The sequence below is a fragment of the Podarcis erhardii genome, assembly GCF_964252035.2.
Source record: "Podarcis erhardii genome assembly, chromosome: 10".
NCBI classification, from domain to species: Eukaryota; Metazoa; Chordata; class Lepidosauria; order Squamata; family Lacertidae; genus Podarcis; species Podarcis erhardii.
Window position 1 is genome coordinate 4,962,996 of NC_138500.1, and position 19,517 is coordinate 4,982,512.

Below are 19,517 nucleotides of genomic sequence, written 5' to 3' on the forward strand. Positions count from 1 at the left end.
AAAATTTACACATTATAAATCTATACGTGAAACATTCAAACTATATCCTTATTCCCCCTGTGTGTGACATTTTTTTTCTGTCCGTGGTGTTCCTTCCTGTCCCTGTAAAAGCCCTTAAGATATTATTGGACACCAACCTTTAAAATGTATCTGCATTTTAAATACAACTCTGAGCTGATTTCCTTATTTCTTGCATACATTTGCAGGTCACATGGTTGTGTGGGAAAATTGTGAACACGGGTGAGAACTTTAAAGATCTCTTCCGAGGGAGTAGGAAAATAATGCATCTTGGCCGAGCTATTTAAAAGCAATTTATTTTGCAAATACGGCTTCACCAAGGGATAAAGTTCTAGATGCACTTCATGATCAACATCTCAGAAGAATCCAACACTTTCTTCAAGAGGCTGCCTACCACCCATTTGATGGAAGGGTCCACAAAATATATATCATTATAAATGATTAAAACCCAAAGAAGGTCTTGACTATCCTTCTGAAGTTACAGGTACACTTGCGTCCCCCTATTTCCACAGAGCGTGCTACAGCTGAAGCCTTTAACCATTCTTTCCAAACTTATGAAATGAAAAAGGGAAGGCAGTACTTGTCAGTGGCCACACAAAGGCATATGGACCACAGCAAACATACACACCCCAGACAGACTGGGAGCTTATTTTAGCACTAGCATCATATGTTTCTGATACATAATCCCACTTAGCACACTCACCTCAGCATTTTGCATTATATGCTGTTCCCCATGTATTACAGAAGTCCAGTCTGAAAGGAACCCATGGCATGGATAACTGAAACTGTCTTGGACTGTGTAGAGTGACTGTGTAGAGCAGGCATGTCCAAAGTCCGTTTCGGGGGCCTAATCCTGTCGCAGTCAGTCTCCTGGGGTAAAATCCTAAAACAACTTCAATCTTGGGGGGAAAAAAAGTTCAACAACATCAATCCTAAAAAAAGCTCAACAACAAAAAAAGTCGGCCCTCATGCATGTTCACTTTATCAAATCTGGCCCTCTTTTGGCACACCAGCCTAAGCTGGCTAAAGGCATTCCACACCACAAAGGACACTTGCACCCGCCATGACAAAGCTGAATCTAAGAGCACCCACACTTTCTCCATGAAGATGAATGTTCTGGTCCTCAAACACTGTGCTTCAATCGGGAGAAAGCTGCACTCGCAGAGCTCAGACGATGCTTGATTTCGGCATCAGTGTTGGCCCTTGTGGAAAGATAACTGCCCAGGTAGGAGAGGTGATCGACACTTTCCAATATTACACCGTTGAGTTGGATTTGTGGCACTGCAGAGGGGTTGTTTTGTGCTTGTTGGGGCAGCACTTTGGTTTTTTGGATGTTGAACAATAGGCAAAGCTTTTCATAAGCTTCTGCAAAGATATTTAGGATGGTTTGGAGGTCATCCCCTGAGTGTGCAGATACGACATTGTCCTCAGCATATTGAAGCTCTATGACAGAAGTTAGGGTAACCTTACTCTTTGCTTTCAGCCTAGAAAGTGAGTGTAACACGTTGAGCACCACCAACCTGAACAGAGGAACCAACCACAAGGCACCCCCAGTTCTCAGCCAAACTAGAGGCTAGTTAAGGAAACTGATTGCAGATGCCCTCAGTTGGGTCAATCACCACTTTGGATAGTTGTTCCTCTCCACTAGACCTTTTCAGCAAGCAACTTATGATGGTGGTTGACTTCTACCAACCGGAAAGCTTGCAGCACCAGAGCAACTTGCAAACAGATGCCCTTCAGGATGTCCAATAAAGGGTAGCTGAGGTTACGGATACTGCAGAGGACATTCAGGAGGAATTTCAGCAGGGGCTGCAGGATGCTGTTGAACAAAGCAACTAGGAAGGGTTCCAGCATTTGGTCTCCTATTGTAGTTAAGAGGTCAACCACCAACACCTGAATGAAGAGAAGAGCACCGTCAGAAGCAGCTGGTTCTTGCAAAAGACATTAACTGTGCAACTGACTACCTCAGGACTGGATCCTTGACACACACATGTCCTACATCAGCTAATGGACAGTTGTGCATCACATCAAAGATGTCCCAAAACAAGGAGTGTCAACAGATGGGTCAAGTATCAAACACCTCAAAAATAGCATAGGCATAACAAGTAAAATCATTAAAAGCCTAGAATTTGTAACAGATGAAAAGGACAAAACTTTCCTTTCTGGCCACCATAAACTAAATAAAAAATTTTAAGCTACCTTGTTCATGGGAGAGACTTGGGTCTCCAGGAGAAAGCTATTTTACAGAAAAAGCCACCTTTGAGAAGACCTTTTCATATGGCCCTCCTTGCAGTCCAAACTTGGCAGAGAGATGGCAAACCTCAAGGCATTTGAGGTCATGGTGGAATATGGGGTGAAGCTAGTCTTTCAGGCACTTTGGAGCCTTGTTTTTAGGAGTTTTTAAATCTTACTCTGGTTGTATACTCATTTGAAACTCATTCTCACAGTAGACTCTGAATTTCAAGGCAATAAAGAACACTATCTGGATAGTAGAAAATGAGTTGTAAAAGAAATAAAAAATACTTTCGGACTACATAATGGCCACTTCATTATGTTTAATTACAAAGTCACTGAGCATTGCAATGCAGTCAGAGAAAATAAAGAAGCAATAAAAATACTTTAAGGCTAGAAGCACCTCTGGCTATTTTGTGGATGGGATTCAGTCAAGGGCACACTGCACCATTAACATGGATTTGGCATTCTTGGGCAACAAACATGCATCCAAACTCCCCCACCCTGAGTTTTGCAGTATGGAAAGTGATGGGGAAATGTGCTGGAAAACATGGAATGATCACTGCCTGATGTACATTGTAATTGAAACAAATTATCCATGAGCAGCTGACATCTAACCTGGCAAACATAATTCAAATAAATCAAGATGATTTGATCAACAAAAAGGTTACTCTGACCTTAGTCTTATGTTGGGATGGGGAAGAAAATGAAAATACCAGAAGATAGTAGGGATGATGGGGGAGAGGCCCCTGTCCTATTTGTGTGCAGCAGAATGAGAAGCTGCAGTGATGGAAGGAGAATGTCCTTGGCTCCTGAATTTAGTATTCTGTTACATAACAATCTATGCTTAAAACAGGAGTGTTTTTTAAACCAGAGGTGGGCAACCTAATCTCCTGTGGCAGCAATAAGGGGAGAGAACTGGGGGGGGGGAGTAGGGGGGGCAGTAAGGGTGTCCCACCCACCTACGGCTCTGACCTCACCTAGAGTGCAGCTACCAAGAAATCACCCCTGAGGAAATGCAGCCTTTGAAAGCAGAAGGTCCACATTTCCAAGCAGTCAAAAACATACGCCTAACCCCCCCCCCCTTTTTGGCAAGGAAATGCCCATTTCTGAATTAAGAGCTGGTGCAGAGTTAAAGTAGAGTTCTCTCACCTGGAATATGGATTTGTTGAGAAAATTGATCAACTCTACTGTGAAAATGATGGGTACATTAACTAGGATCTTCAGGACACCAAATAATTCTCTCAAGCCTTGCTGAATCGTCTTCTCAGCACTGTCCAAAATTGTGGAGCGAAGGAAGAGGGAGAGGGGGGAAAGAGAGAGAGAGAGAGAGAGAGAGAGGAAGAGGGAGAGGGGGGAAAGAGAGAGAGAGAGAAAGAGAGAGAGAGAGCTTCAAAGCTTGGCAAGAAAGAACAGTTGGCCTTGCTGAGATTTCCTTCCTTTCTGAGCCATTATACACCATTTGTTATTTAAGGGGCTTATCTCAGTGGCACAGCACCCTGTTTTGCATGCCAAAAATCTCAGCTTCAGTCTACAGGTAGGGCTGAGAAGGACTCTTGCCTGAAACCAGTGCTTTTTTTCCTTAAAAAAATGTTTAGGGGTACTCTCGACTCAAGAAAATCACCATTTTATAGTTCAAATTGGGGAAAATAAAAACAGTAAATGGACAAAAGTACAAAGATTCACAAAATGTTTAGGGGAAATGTTGGCCATTTTCCATATCCGCTATTGGGTCCTTGGAGCACAGATTCACACGAAGTGGCAACCAACCTTGCAGGATTTAACAGGATTTATTTGAAATGCATATGCAGAACAAAGGTACAGAGCATTGAGTTTGCAATCTGCACACCCCAGTCAGGGTGCGCCCCCTTTTTATACATTTGCAGAATACCATACCACCTGATTTCTTGTAAACCACCTAATTTCTGGGAAATCGAAAGTTATAGCAACTTCCTATGTCCTTACATGGGCTTGCCCCCCCCCCTTCCTGCAATGGCCCCACCAGCCTCACCACACCACGGCCATGTGCATTCCTGAGTCTGCTTATCTCTTTACAACCTTGAATAATAAACATTTGAGCCTGTTCCATCAATGCCAGCCTTGTTCTCCTGACGGACCTCTCCTTTCTCAGAAAGGCCTTTGGGGGGGTTTGCTATGGCCCTACACTATGTGTACCCCTGCGTCCGTCCCTCCCCCCCCCCCGAAAAAAGCACTGCTTGAAACCCTGGAAAGTCGCTGCATCAGTGTAGGCAATACTGAGATAGCTGGACCAGTGGACATAAGGCCATCTCTAATGAAATAAACCGAAGGCCCATCTAGTTCCAGCATCCTGTTCTCACACTGGGGGCATCTTCCTTCCTCAGTTTACATATGCTAGTTACCTTTCAGCCACCTTCAACATGTAGACTGTCTCACGATCTCTTCTCGGCTGGAAAGAATGTCGATCTTCATTGTCTGTACATGTGGCTGAAACATCAAAAAATTTAAAGGATGCACTTGAGCATTAAAAACATTCCATCTGGAAGGAGGACACAGGTCCATGCTCAGGCCCAGCAATTGCTATTAACACAGCAGAGGTTGCCCTCTTGTGGCAAAAGAGAGATAACAAGAAGTACATCACAGCAACTTCGCTGAAAAGCAGATGTGGAAAAGACAGCTGCCGTTCTCTACTTGTTATCATGATCCAGAGAATGCATCTGCATAAGGTTACTAACAGGCGTATTCTGTTATTATAACAGGCTATAAGTAACAGCTAAGCTAAACTAGCAGTACAGTAGGAAGGTTGACATTTCAGCACACAATAAAAAACACTTTTTAAGAAAGCTTTTGGTCTTTAGAGCAAGGGTAGCTAACCGATATGTATGTGAGTTCCCACATCCAAGGTTTTTTGTGGGCCCTCAAGGCCTCCCCAAATTGAAACTTTTTTTGGGATTGTGCCTCTGGGTCCCTTCACTGCAACACAATGATGCCAAAAGGTTGGGGGGGGGCAAGGTCTGCCCAAATTTGTCCCTTAATTTTTTTCCCATACATATCCCACTGTAGACCCCCAAGAGCCCCCAAAATTTGTCAGTTTTTATATATCAATATTTATATTCTCAAAATCCACTTCAACCATACCCCCTTTAACAAGTAGCACAAGGAAAGTTGAGCATAAGTCCGTGCAGCCCCCTTGCCTGAAAAAGTCATCCTGCTTTAGAGGCTAGTTGTACCTTTTCTGGCTTAGGATTGTCTGATTTTTATTGCAAGTGCTGCTTGTTTATTTTTTCTGATCGACTGGCTTTTCATCTGCTGCTTGTCCCCGCCCTCCCTCCCTCCCTCTCTCTCACACACACAGTTTGATTGTTTTTGCTGTATTTTTATTATTGATTTATTTCATAAAATTTATATACCACTTGATTATAAAAAAATCTCAAAGCAGTTTGCAAAAAGAATAAAAATATACAATTTTATAGAACAACTAAAACAACTATTTAAAACAATAAAGTCAACAACTAAAAACAACAGAACCAGCAATAAGCTACAAACACGTCAGTGTTCTAGGCATCTGGGTAGGCCTGTCTAAACAAAAATGTTTTTAGCAGGCGCTGAAAAGAGCACAGTGAAGTCGCCTGCCTGATGTCAATATGCAGCGAGTTCCCAAGATCAAGTTCTTACAAATGTGGAACAGGTCTTATGTGGCACCTATATTATTTTTGTTAGCTGCCTTGAACTTAAGGAGTGTTTAGTCCCAGGCTTAACCTGCTTAATATCCTTTTAGATTCTTTTATTCCCCTGTGTTTTTGTTGGAAGCCGCCCAGAGTGGCTGGGGTAACCCACTCAGATGGGCAGGGTATAAGTAAGAAATAAGTCATCAGAAAAAGGCACTTGGGCTTTGGGCTCTTTGGGTGGAAAAATAGTTGAAGAGGAGCTGCAAACCCTTCACACACAGGTTCAGATCGGAGCATTTTCTGTTCTCCCATGACAAGCTTACATTTTGCTCTCTGGCTTCCAGCATTTCCAATACCCTTGTAACATTTTCTGCATGTAGTTATCAGCAGGAATCATTTCAAAGTGTTCCCATTACATCAGAAGAAGCCCCGAGGGAACCCACACGATTGTGATGCAATTTCAAACAACACCTTGCTTTCCTCTTCCTAAAAACCCACTCTTGCTGTCAGGGATGTCCCTCTGCAAGCCAGGGCAGAAACCAGCACAGCATTTGGCTTCCTGTGAAACTGTGCATTTCAGCCCGACAGTTGAAAACACAACAGGAAAGGGTGTGGTGTGAATAGGGCTGGCCCTACCATCAGAGAGTGAAGCAGCCGCTTCAGACAACGAGGGAAACAAGGCGGTCTGAGCCAAGTGTGCTACATGAGTTGCTCTGGGCTTCTCAAGGACCCTCCTGACATCCCTTGTACTGTGCATTCAAGAGTACTTCTGCTCATGATGGTATGGGCGGTGGTTATTTGCAACCCCATCATCAATACTGTTTGCACCTGCAAATGTTTCGGGGCAGGCATGCTGATTCATTTCCAAGCCTGCAGCTGAAATCCTGCAACTTTTTATACAGCAAATGTTCTGCCATGTTTGTCCTTCTTTTGTCTTGCTGTGGTGCAAGGGTGACCCTCCAGATAGCATAACATTGGAGAAGCATCGCTAAGCAACTAACAAAGCAGAATGACGTCTGGACGGTCCAGTATAAATGCGCTCTAAATGCACTATTTTTACATCAGTGATGTGTTGCAGAATACACCTGGGGCGGGGAGCACAATTCTTGGAGAAAACCCTGAGCTAGCCTCCTGCTTTCAGTTCAGATACAATGAAGATGCCCCATAGCTAGTGCATAGCTGTCAACATTTCCCTTTTTTTTTAAGGGAAATTCCCTTATTCCAAATAGGATTCCTCGCAAGAAAAGGGAAAAGTTGACAGCTATGAGCTAGTGCCAAAGGAAGAATCAAGTGCCAATCCAGTCGGCTTTGGAACATGGAATGGTGGCCCCTCACCTCTGGCAGCAAAATATCTCCTGGGCCAGTTGTGGGTGCAAGAAAGCAGAGGGAGACCAGGCAGAGCTCCTGGCAATAAGATAGCCTAGTATAACACCGAATAGTTGCAGGAATCATGGAAGCGTTCCAAGTCTGCTTGAGAGCCAGTGTGACTTAGTGGTTATAGTGTCAGACTAGGACCTGGGAGACCAGGGTTCAAATCCCCACTCGGCCACAAAGGTCCCTGAGTGACGTTGGGCCTAGCCTACTTCACAGGGTTGTTGTGAAGATGAAAGAGGAAGGACTATGTAAGCCGCCTTGACCTCCTTAGAGGAAAGGTGGGATATAGATGAAATGGAATAATAAAAATAAAGTCTTTTGCCATTCATATCCTCCAGGCCTTGCTTGCATCTTCCTCCTCTCAACCAATGAAGAGGAGGGGGGAGTTTCACAGGCAGAAAAACATGCAAAATGCAGCCAGCACCTGCACAAGGGACTGCAGACCTTTTATCTTCCAGACCCTATGGTAGGAGGCCCAGAGCCTAGCCCTTCCCCGGCTCCAGATGTGGCAAGGATCCACAAGTCTCTGGCAGAGAAGCGGGCTCTCAAGCAAAAAGACCCTCAGAAACCCAAGGCGTCGTGTACATGCTAAAAAAAGAAGAGGGGCACAAAAAGGTTGCCAGCTCTTTCACTTCCTCTTCCCGTTCCAGTTCAGAGGCCTGGGGCCCACTTCCTTCCGTTCTCATGCACTGCCAGAAAGTTCCACTTCCCAGGGCCGAAGCAGTTCCCTTTGCCACTCGGGGAGAAAGAGGTCACATTCTGATTCACACAGCCTGGCAGCCTTCCAAGCTGCGAGACCTATTTTTATCACTTAGTGGTACCTCGCAAGACGAATGCCTCGTAAGACGAAAAACGCGCAAGACGAAAGGGTTTTTCGATTTTTGAGTTGCTTCGCAAGACAATTTTCCCTATGGGCTTGCTTCCCAAGACGAAAACGTCTTGCGAGTTTGTTTCCTTTTTCTTACGTCCCTGGCACTGGGCGGCCGCGCGGATGGGTCGGCGCTGGCGGGAGCCTCGTTTGTGGGTGCTGCCGCGGCCGCCTCGCCGCCTCTCCCTTCCAAATCCTGCACGCAGTGCCCGTACAGGATAGCCAGCACCAGCAGCGCCAAGAGCAGCGCGGCCAAGAGCAGCGCGGCGGACTTTTTGCCCGCGTAGAAGCCCGAGCGCAACTTGACGGTCATGGTGGCCGGTTGAAAGCGAGGGGGGAGCCTGAGCGACTGAGGAAGAAATTCAGCACAGGATCCGTGCTTCGCAAGACGAAAAAAATCGCAGGACGAAACAACTCGCGGAACGAATTAATTTTGTCTTGCAAGGCACCACTGTATTAGAACCCTCGAGGTTTATCCCCCGGCGCCAGGTGCAAAATGCAGGCTCAAAGGGGGTGGGGCCAATGGTCTAGTTCACTCCCCACACACACACCAGTGAGCCATTCACTGGGATATGCAAGTCGAAATCTATGTCTGAGTTACTACAGCAGCTTTCCCCAATCTGGTGCCCTCCAGATGTTTTGGACTACAACTGGTGGGAGTTGTAGGGTGCCAGGTTGCGAAGGCTACACTATAGATCCGGGACCCTCACATAAAACCCTACAAGCAGCCAGCAGATCTGCTCAAGGGCACAGGCACAGGCAACCAATTAATAATCGTTATTTGATGGGTGGAGAGCATTGAAGCTGAAAGAGAAGAAATAAGCACACGGCAGATAATTTATTTTGCCTGTAAGTTTCCTTGCTATTCTTAAACTACTGGGAGTCAGAAACCACCTTCAATCTCCTATAGAACAGTCCGAGTTTAACAGGAATCGCTTCTGTGCACTGTCACAAATAAGACTGGGCACAATCCTTGGAAATCAAAAGGAAAAAGTCAACTCTCTCCCTTCCCACCACTGCAGCACTGCAAGGAAGGAAAATTAATTACTCTGGATCTGCAAGGATCCATCTCTGAAGATCAAGGTTGCTTCCAGACAACTTCTTTACTGAGCATATGATTTGTTTGCAGGGAATATTAGAAACGACATTTAACCAGTGCTCATTCTGCTGTGTCCACAGGGAGGGTAGACAACATTGCCTCAAGCAACGGTCTTCCCGCACTTTGCAGTGCATAAGAAAATCAGAAGAGCTTGCTGGATCAGACCAACGGCCCATCTGCTCCAACCTCCTGTTCTCTCATCGGCCAACCAGATGCCTTCAGGAAGCAGGATTCAATCACAACAGCCCTCTTCCCAAGTCTTTGTCATGTACCAGAAAGAGGGTCCAGGCTTCGGCCTACTGCAAAAAAATGCACAAGTTTGCTTTGCTTAACAGCAAGTGAATATTTCATTTACTGAAGTCTGTGCTTTGTCCTGCCCCAAACCTGTTGCGCCATTCTGGCAGAGACCCATTTCATCTCTTGCACAGCATCCATCAGAGGGTTACGCCCTTAATAAACATGATTCTCATGCTTCCCTAGGAAGGAAGAGTCAGCCGCCCAAAGGAAGCCCTTGCACCCTGAATTAACCCCGGCTTGCGTGGCTATTCCCAGCTAATATCAGTTGCAACGCCTTGAGTTACCTTCTGTCTGGGTGCCCTTGTTGAGGGACTGCATCCCATCATCAGCTCTGGGTCTAAGCCAACCATCCAGGCTGCTCCACTCAAATCTTTCTTCCGTCTGGGCTTCCAACGACTTGGCCATCACAGGTGGGGGGTCTCCTGTGGGACAAGGACAGATTCAGGCAAGAGGCGATTCAGCTACCGAAACCTTGAGGCTGCAGACACGGGCTATTTCTTACATGGAGGGCATAAGAAACAGCATGAGGAAAGGAATGCCTCACCTGGCAGCCCAATAAGGAAAGTGGAACTGCCTTCTTGGATTGGGCCAAAGTGAATGAACAGTAATAAGCTGGGTGCCTTTCAGAAGTCAAGAACACAGGCATGGAGGTGGTGGTCTCAATTATCTCCTTACAAAGATTAGAGTTCACAGCGGGCAGATGATGTTAAGCGTCCTGATGCATCAGGACAATGGCCCATCTAATCCAAATGTCTCTTCTGGGAAACCTGCAAGCAGGATTCAAGCAGCTGTGGTTGAAGAAGAACACCGCATTGTTCAGTTTCTGTTAATTGATTCTCATGAAAATTTACAGATTCTGGCTTCACACAATTAACTCAAGGCAGTGTCAATTTACTCTTGGCAGAAAGCCAAGATCTGCTTGACCTAGAAACTACTTACTCCGATTGGTTAATGACCAGCACTCAACTCTGTTATCTAGGAATGCTAGCACAGTTTGGTGTTAGGTGTGTTAGGAGTAGGAGTGCTGTGTATGGTTAATAGAGAGAGAGAGAGAGAGAGAGAGAGAGAGAGAGAGAGAAAGGATTTATTTTACTTTGTTTTGTATGCAGAAACTCTGCTGGTTTCTTTTCCTTTTAATAAATCCTGTAAATAGTTATTCTGAGTCTAGCTGACTAGTCATTTCCACCTTGACTAGCTTCTTCGCTGTGCAGGAAAACTCTTCTACGTTTGGGCTAAAGCCATTAGAGCTATGCCTGACACTTCAAAGTTCCATGACATAGACGAGGGGGAATTAATGGTGACACAGGGTTCACAATCCACTATAAACCGAGGTATGGATGGGCTCTTAATCTCTTCCATTTATTCAGGATTGTACTGCTTGTCCATGAATCGTGCCCCACACATCTCTGTGTCTTTGTGTGACAAACTGTATCCTCAAAGTGAGTTCAGAAGCTGAGGGCTCTGACAGCAAACGCATGATAGCATCGCTTCCTTATAATCTTCTTTTCCCCATTGATTGATTCATTCATTCATTCAGTGCTGCACCCACTCTCCCAATGCAACCAGACAAACCCCCAAGCCACAGAGATGCAAAGATTGCAGCTCCTGCTCTCTTACAATCTGAACTTCCGTTCTCCAGAGAGGCAACAGGGCCTCAGGGCCAGGAAGAGAGACGTTTGGGGGGGAAAGAGAAGTGACTACAAGACTCTGCAGGTGTATTCTGCCATGTGGTGCCTTTGCATGTGATTTTGCCAGCTTTTGCATGTGCAAAATAGCATGACTCAGATACCACCCACATCCTCAGGCTCGGCATTAGTTCCCAAGGCACATTACGGACTGTGGTTGCTTCCAGTTGGCATGTTTATTTAGTGTTTCATCTTAATTTGCCTCAGTGGCGTAGCGTGGGTTGTCAGCACCCGGGGCAAGGCAAGTAATTTGCGCCCCCTAACCCGTGGATTTGCGCCCCCTAACCCTAACCCCCAGATGTTGCGCCTGGTGCGGCTGGCCCCCCCTGCACCCCCCACGCTACGCCACTGATTTGCCTACACAAAGTTTGTGGAGGCTATGTTCACTGTTTACTGAGCATTCATTCCAACTGATGTCATGAAAAGCACCAGTTATCCCACATTTCCCACTGCATTTCCCCATCTCAAAAGTCTTCACCACAAAAAAGTCTGATTTCTTTCTTTTTTAAAAAAATACTTTTGGATGCCAAGTTTGCTGTGCAAGACCAACGAAGTCATTTTAATTCCCCAGTCTGAATTCACCAGTATATACCACTGAATTCCACCTGCAAAATAGTACCAGTGGTCTTACTGTGCAACACTAAGCTGATCTACTTAAAGAGAAGTCCCAATGATCTTAGCGGAACTTACAGCTTAGTCAGGGCATGTGTGATTACCGCCTTAAACGAGTTAACTACCTGGAAACTGTTAGTGCTGTAAGGGGAGTTAGGGGTCTGAATTCAGGGTATCCCTGTGAATACCAGTTACTGGAAACCACAGTAGAGGAGACTGCATGCCTGTGGAGATAACTTTGAATGCCATCAAATTTCTGTGACTTTAATCCCTCCTGCTCACCTGCCTCAACCACATCCTTTCAAAGCTTCTGCTCTGGGACTCTTGCCCTTTCCCCCCTTTTTTGGATTTACCTATCAAAACTTCATTGAAGCCATCAAATGGAAGATCCCTTTGGCCCTCCTTTCTCCCAGCTAATTTTTGTACGGTTTCGTCCACACTGACGTTTGCAGGGTTGTTCATCATGGATGAGTTGCCTCGACCAGGATTTTTCCATGTACTGATAGGATTAGAAAAAGAAAACCAGAAAGCATCATGCCACATTCACTAAGTTAAACTTCAGGGGGATGCGGGTGGCGCTGTCAGGAGCTAGTCCTACACTCAAGTAGGACCCTGGCAGAGACACATGCCCAACTGGCATGTTCTCTCCCTCCTGGTGTTATATGGTCTCGGCGGCTGCTCTCAGTCAGCAGTCTAACCTTTCCCCAGCCTGAATAGGTAAAACTTTTCCATAATTTTATAGCACTTCTTCATACGTCATATAGCAGTGATGGCCACCAACATAGATGGCTTTAAAAGAAGACTGGAAATTCATGGAGGGGAAAACTATCAATGGCTACTGGCCCTGGAAGCTATGAGCTTTCCCCACAACCTCCCTCCCTGCCACTTTTGGCCCCGACATCTGCTTCTAATCCAACTGGATTGACAACCACCATCCCACCTCTCCTTTCCATTATGGGCGTTGACTGCCTGGAACTGAAGCCTTGCTGAGACCTGGCGACGGTTCAGACATCCTTTCGGTACAGTGATATGTTGATTATGGAAGCAACGTGAAGATGCCCAAGCTATAATAAACAGATTTGTACAAATAGTAGCAGGATGACTTGCCTCAATGAAAATGGGAAACCCATGTAAGCTTTGGACTGTGATGGACCTAATGGAACTTTAGAAACCGGATGAGAATTAGACGGGAGGAGAAGGAACAACTTGGGAAGAAAATAAGAGACATTTTTAAACTTTTGGAATTGAAATGCGGGTTACCAGGACACTTTTCTTAATTCATACACCAAATAGTTGTGGTTTATATATAATCTATCTTTTGTGGCAAAAATTCTATGTGGCTATAGATATTTGTATAACTTCTTGTTCCGACAATGTGCATGAGGACTACAAATTAGTTTTCCTAAGAAGGAGAAAGCAGGTGCATAAAACTGTAATAAATGACCAGTCCTAACAAAAGAACATAAGCACTGCCCTCCTGGGTCAGAACAAAATGGCACCTTTTCTCACAGTGGACAAATGTCCATAGGAAACCAGGAAGCAGGATTCGAGCACAAAAGCCCTCTCCCTTCCTGTGACCTCAAGCAATGGGTATTCAGACTGGACTGCTTCCAACTGGATACACTGATAGCCCTCTCTTCCGCCATGAATTTGCCTCATTTATTTATTTACACCCGGCCCATCTGGCTGCATTTCCCCAGCCACTCTGGGTGGCTTCCAGCAAAATATTAAAATACAATAATTCATCAAATATTAAAAGCTTTCCTAAAAAGGACTGCCTTCAGATATCTTCTAAAAGTCAGATAGTTGTTGTTCTCTTTGACATCTGATGGAAGGGCGTTCCACAGGGCAGGTGCCACCACCGAGAAGGCCCTCTGCCTGGTTCCCTATAACTTGGCTTCTCACAGTGAGGGAACCGCCAGAAGGCCTTCAGAGCTGGACCTCAGTGTCTGGGCTGAATGATGGGGGTGGAGACGCTTCTTCAGGTCTACTGGGCTGAGGCCATTTAGGGCTTTCAAGGTCAGTACCAACACTTTGAATTGCACTCGGAAATGTACTTGGAGCCAATGTAGGCCTTTCAGGACCGGTGTTATATGGTCTCAGTGGCCGCTCCCAGTCACCAGTCTAGCTGCTGCATTCTGGATTAGTTGTAGTTTCCGGGTCACCTTCAAAGGTAGCCCCATGTAGAGCGCATTGCAGTAGTCCAAGCGAGAGTTTAAAGCCATCCAAGTTGGTTGTCATCACTGCCTCCTTTATATATATTATTAAATTTTCTGTTTTCTGTTTTACAATTTAAAATACCCATTTAAACATCCTTAAGATATCAATGACTTCCCTTCATCTCTTTCCATGGTTCATTTTACATATCATAAATCCCTGCATATTTTACCAAAACTAAACCATTCAGTATTCCTTGAGTGCATCCATCAAAACTTGTTTACGCTGTTGAATTTATCCTAATGCCAGCGTTTTCAGCTGTATACAATTATTTCCCATATATTCCATAAATGTTTTCCAATCTTTAAACGTTATATTCTTCTTCTTTTCTTATTCTATGTGTTAACTCTGCGAGTTGTGCATTTTCTGTCAACTTAAGTTGCCATTCTTCTTCAGTTGGTACCTCACTCATTTTCCATTTTGGGGCTAACAAAACACGGGCCGCAGTAGTGGCATACATAAATAACCTGTATTGACACCTGGGAATTTCCGTCTGGATTATCCCCAACGGAAAGGACTCTGGTTTGTTTGGGTTTTTTTGGAGGGGGGAGAAGTACTTTTAATGGTCAAAATGGTCAAAGGCCTGGAAACGATGCCTTATGAGGAACGGCTAAGGGAGCTGGGCATGTTTAGCCTGGAGAAGAGGAGGTTAAGGGGTGATATGATAGCCATGTTCAACTATATAAAAGGATGTCACATAGAGGAGGGAAAAAGGTTGTTTTCTGCTGCTCCAGAGAAGCGGACACGGAGCAATGGTTCCAAACTACAAGAAAAAAGATTCCACCTAAACATTAGGAAGAACTTCCTGACAGTAAGAGCTGTTCGACAGTGGAATTTGCTGCCAAGGAGTGTGGTGGAGTCTCCTTCTTTGGAGGTCTTTAAGCAGAGGCTTGACAACCATATGTCAGGAGTGCTCTGATGGTGTTTCCTGCTTGGCAGGGGGTTGGACTCCATGGCCCTTGGGGTCTCTTCCAACTCTATGATTCTATGATTCTATGATTCATTTAAAAGGGTAAAAGAATACTGAGAAATGATCCATAATGAATTGGCCATCCCTGCCTCTTGTGGGAGGGAGTTCCATAGGAGCGTTTGCCTTTACCAAAATGAACAAAACACAGCGCTTCGTTGCACTTGAGCCTACCCATTCTGTTGCAAGAGGACTTCTCTGTTCCCCAGGCTGGTTCCTCTCCACCGTGGCTGCTGTTCATCTTCCTGGCTGCCGACAGAAGTTTGGCAACGTAACTCTTTAGGTAAAGAACAAGGAGGAAAAACCCGCTGGCATTTTCTTATGGAATGGTTAGCTTAAATATGCAGCATGGATGAACCCAGGGCCGTCTTTCCCCGGGGGTGCAAGGAGTGTGGGGCACCCGGACGCCAAATTCTGGGGGGCGCCAGCTGCTGAAGCCACCTAAGCTCTTAACTATCTACCCGTTATGAAATAATAAATAATTTTGATCAAGCTAGAAAAACAAAATACATATATACCTAGGTATTACCGGAATGTATACCTACTGTTTCACTAAAGGACTTTTGACTTTGTGCGTTTGTACTGCACCAGCGGCGACACTTGTCAGACTCAACGACGGTGCTTGTCATTCTCAGCGACGCCGTGCACGCGAAATTAACTCTTACATCAAAATATTATGTTACGTATTGTATTGAGCTGCTACGCGGCAGCGGGGTCAGCGGCACCTTTGACACAACTGATGTTTCTCCTAAGCAGGGGCCTCAACAATACTTATAAGTTTAAGTGTGGTGGTATTGTAGACTTAAGTATAAGTGTATTGTAAATGAAAACGCAAATAAAAAAGTTTGTTTCTTTTTCCTCCTTTCATAGTTATCTCCCGCTTGGACTACTGCAATGCGCTCTACGTGGGGCTACCTTTGAAGGTGACTCAGAAACTACAACTAATCCAGAATGCGGCAGCTAGACTGGTGACTGGGGGCAGCCGCCGAGACCACATAACACCGGTCTTGAAAGACCTACATTGGCTCCCAGTACGTTTCCGAGCACAATTCAAAGTGCTGGTGTTGACCTTTAAAGCCCTAAACGGCCTCGGCCCAGTATACCTGAAGGAGCATCTCCACCCCCATCGTTCTGCCCGGACGCTGAGGTCCAGATCCGAGGGCCTTCTGGCGGTTCCCTCATTGCGAGAAGCAAAGCTACGGGGAACCAGGCAGAGGGCCTTCTCGGTAGTGGCACCTGCCCTGTGGAACGCCCTCCCACCAGATGTCAAAGCGATAAATAACTACCTGACATTCAGAAGACATCTTAAGGCAGCCCTGTTCAGGGAAGTTTTTAATCTGTGATGTTTTAGTGTATTTTTGGTTTTTATGGAAGCTGCCAAGAGTGGCTGGGGAAACCCAGCCAGATGGGCGGGGTACAAATAATAAATTATTATTATTATATTCATAAACAAGAGATAAGGCGTAAGCGTGGTGTCTGACATAAGCATAATAAAAAATAATTTGGGGGCTAAACTAAATTTGGGGACGCTGGTCAGATGTTTGCACCCCGGCGGCACATTTCTAAAGACAGCCCTGGATGAGCCATTATGATTTATTTTGTAAAATCACCTTGCTGCAAAAAGCACAAACACCTGCATGCATCTCGAGAGCAGCAGGTTGGCCAAGGCCGATCTAAATCCATAACTATCAGACACATGAGTGCACATAGAGACCTACCTCCGATCAAGAGCAGGTGATGGGTTTTCCTCTATAGGGTCAACTCCACTCCCCCACCTCCTTTGCTCCTCATCCGACGCATGCGCAGCCTCCGCACTGAATTCCGAATACCTCTTCCTGCTCGCCTCTCCCCCCATCGCTCTCCCGCAGCTGCCTTGTCTATCAGCTCCTTTATTTCAAGGCCTCCTTTTCATCATCAGAAAAAAAAAAACGGTCTGGAGAAAAGGGGAGAGGGAAGGAGGAGGCAAATTCCCGGCTGACTGAGGGGTCAGCCAATCACGCTCAGGCCTTTCAGCTGGAAACCAGAAGGAAAGACACAAGTCCCCAGAATTCAGAATTCAGGTGGTCCATGTGTCCTGCAAGCAGCTTTCCAAAACAGGTGGCTTGATTGCTAGAAAACTCGGCAGTTCTGCTATCCCCTGTTGAGCTCAGCAACAGCCTCTGTTGGTGCTTATGCATGAACAAGACACAAACGATAGAAATAAGGAGTTATGTTTTATCGTGTTTTTAATATTCTGTTGGGAGCCGCCCAGAGTGGCTGGGGAAACCCAGCCAGATGGGCGGGGTATAAATAAATTATTATTAATTATCATCATCATCTAGTTCAACCTCCAGCAACGCAGGAATCCTGCCACAGCCATCCCTGGGTGGGTTCGAATTACCGACTTTCTGATTAACAGCCAGACTCACTGACCCAGTGCACCACAGGAACTTTGAACCGGACTGGAGGCGCCACAAACCAAACTGGGAGCCTTCTGCATCGAAGCAGGTGTCCTGCTGCCACCAAACTGCAGACAGAAGAACAGGAAGCTGCCTTATACTGAGTGAGATTGTTGGCTCATTAGCTCAGCCCAGGGCTGGCAGCATCTCTGAAGAATTATCGCAGGCAGGGATCTCTCCCAGCCCTACCAAGAGATGCCAGGGGTCGCATGCAAAGCAGATTCTCTGCCACTGAGGTTTTGTTTAACATAGCTTTGAAATGCAAAGTGGTGAGAATGCCCCTTCTGCTCCTCTCCTTTAGGATCCCAGCCATTAAAAAAAAGGGGGGAATCCCCTCTCTGCAAAAAATGTGAGTCTGGGTGCAGCAAAAGTTAATCTGATTGCACACCAACCAGCATATCCCTATATATATATAATGTATACACACACACACAGACACACAGTGGTACCTCGGGTTACATACGCTTCAGGTTACAGACTCCGCTAACCCAGAAATAGTACCTCTGGTTAAGAAGTTTGCTACAGGATAAGAACAGAAATCGTGCTTTGGCGGCACAGCGGCAGCTAGCTAAAGTGGTGATTCAGGTTAAGAACAGTTTCAGGTTAAGAACAGACCTCCAGAACGAATTAAGTTAAGGTTAAGAACAGTTTCAGGTTAAGAACAGACCTCCAGAACGAATTAAGTAGTTAACCCGAGGTACCACTGTGTGTGTGTGTGTATGTGTGTGTGTGTGTGTACACACACACACACACACACACACACATATATATATATATATACACACACACACACTCACATACATATAGGGTTTCCATGGTTCATTTTACATATCATAAACCCCTGCATATTTTACCAAAACTATACCATTCAGTATTCCTTGACTGCATCCATCAAAACTCGTTTACCCTGTTGAATTTATCTTAATGCTGCCAGAGTTTTCAGCTGTATACAATTATTTCCCATATATTCCATATATATATATATACACACACACACACAGGGCACGATGGCCTGCAGATCCCGTCTAATTAAGAATAATAATGCTGATTTATTTATACCCAGCCCATCTGGCTGGGTTTCCACCCCCAGCCAATTTCCACCCCCACCCCTCGCCCTAAAGCTCACTTGGACCAGTGCCTCTCAGTCTAACCTACCTCGCAGGGTTGTTGTGAGTGCAAAGGAGGGATCCGGGCCCTCTGCCCCCCCGAGGTCCTTTTTTGTGGGTGAGGAGCATGAAACGGAAAATGCAGCAATAACGGCAGCAGCCACCTCTTCTCCGGCTTGCAGTCCAGCTGCGCTTCGGTCCCTCCAGGTGCATCAGAAGAGGACCCCCGACTGCAGCCCCGCTCTGCAAGCGGCACCTCTACACCTTTCGTCTCTCTGTGGGCGCCGCCGAGCTGCGCACGCAGAAAGGCCGGAAGCCGGGACCTTTCTTTGTCTCCTTGATTGGCAGGCCTTGCGCCCGCCCACGCCGCTCTGGAAATCCACCCGCCATTGGAGGCTCAGTCCGCCCGCGCGGCTCGGCGGCCACCAATCGCGGAGGAGGAAGGGGGCGGGAGAACAAGGGGGAGGCGGAGCCGAGGGAGGGAGGGAGGGAAGGAGGGAGGCAAAGGGCGTGGCTATGCCCTTAAAGGGACCGGCGCCTATTCTCGCTTTCAGGTTTTAGAAGCAGGAATAAAGGTCTGGGGTGGGAAGTTAAAAGAGGCTTTAACAAAAAAAACAAGGAGAGGGGTCCATTTTCTCTCTATGACGATGCGGTGTCTGGAACAAGTCAGGGGGTTGCTGCCTTTTCTGTTCTGTTCTGCACAACAGGCAGAAATCCAACTGGTGATGCTCCTCCCAGCATAGAAAAATATGACACTGTACATATGAACTGTATATTTTGCACATGCTGGACTTTGTTGCTTGAAGGAAAGTTTTGCTTTTGCACACATCGCTCCAAGCTGAGATGTTCCTGGAATGTTCAGTTCACAGTTAGTTCACATAAACATGGCATTCTGACCTGTTCTTAATGCGTAGTGGATCACATCTATGGAATGTGATTGATATGTCCTTTTAAGTC

The 19,517-nt window shown here is 45.9% G+C and overlaps 1 protein-coding gene across 3 annotated transcripts; it reads right to left on the reverse strand.

Moving 5' to 3' along the window:
* Positions 1-298: 298 nt before the first annotated feature.
* LOC309351943 (uncharacterized protein) lies at positions 299-18,786 on the reverse strand. Of its 3 annotated transcripts, none has more exons than XM_081880164.1 (8): positions 18,610-18,786; positions 16,735-16,990; positions 15,191-15,268; positions 12,186-12,331; positions 9,820-9,957; positions 4,632-4,716; positions 3,403-3,523; positions 299-1,911 (listed from the first exon to the last, which is right to left on the reverse strand). In XM_081880164.1, the coding sequence occupies exons 2-8, from the start codon at positions 16,869-16,871 to the stop codon at positions 1,663-1,665; spliced, it is 954 nt and encodes a 317-aa protein (XP_081736290.1). In that variant the 5' UTR covers positions 16,872-16,990; positions 18,610-18,786; the 3' UTR covers positions 299-1,662. The 3 variants fall into 3 exon arrangements, with proteins under 3 accessions (XP_081736290.1, XP_081736291.1, XP_081736289.1); XM_081880165.1 differs by having other exon boundaries at positions 15,191-15,265; positions 16,735-17,184; XM_081880163.1 differs by having other exon boundaries at positions 16,735-17,184.
* Positions 18,787-19,517: the final 731 nt, after the last annotated feature.

What these genes read in the sequence shown, in the direction of transcription:
- LOC309351943 (XM_081880164.1), bottom strand. Translation starts at nt 16,871, where the DNA reads ATGGGGGGAGAGGCGAGCAGGAAGAGGTATTCGGAATTCAGTGCGGAG. An exon ending in ATGTTGAAGGTGGCTGAAAG is followed by an intron (nt 3,524 to 4,631) that starts GTAACTAGCATA and finishes AATTTTGGACAG; the next exon opens with TGCTGAGAAGACGATTCAGC. An exon ending in TCAACAAATCCATATTCCAG is followed by an intron (nt 1,912 to 3,402) that starts GTGAGAGAACTC and finishes CTCTTCATTCAG; the next exon opens with GTGTTGGTGGTTGACCTCTT.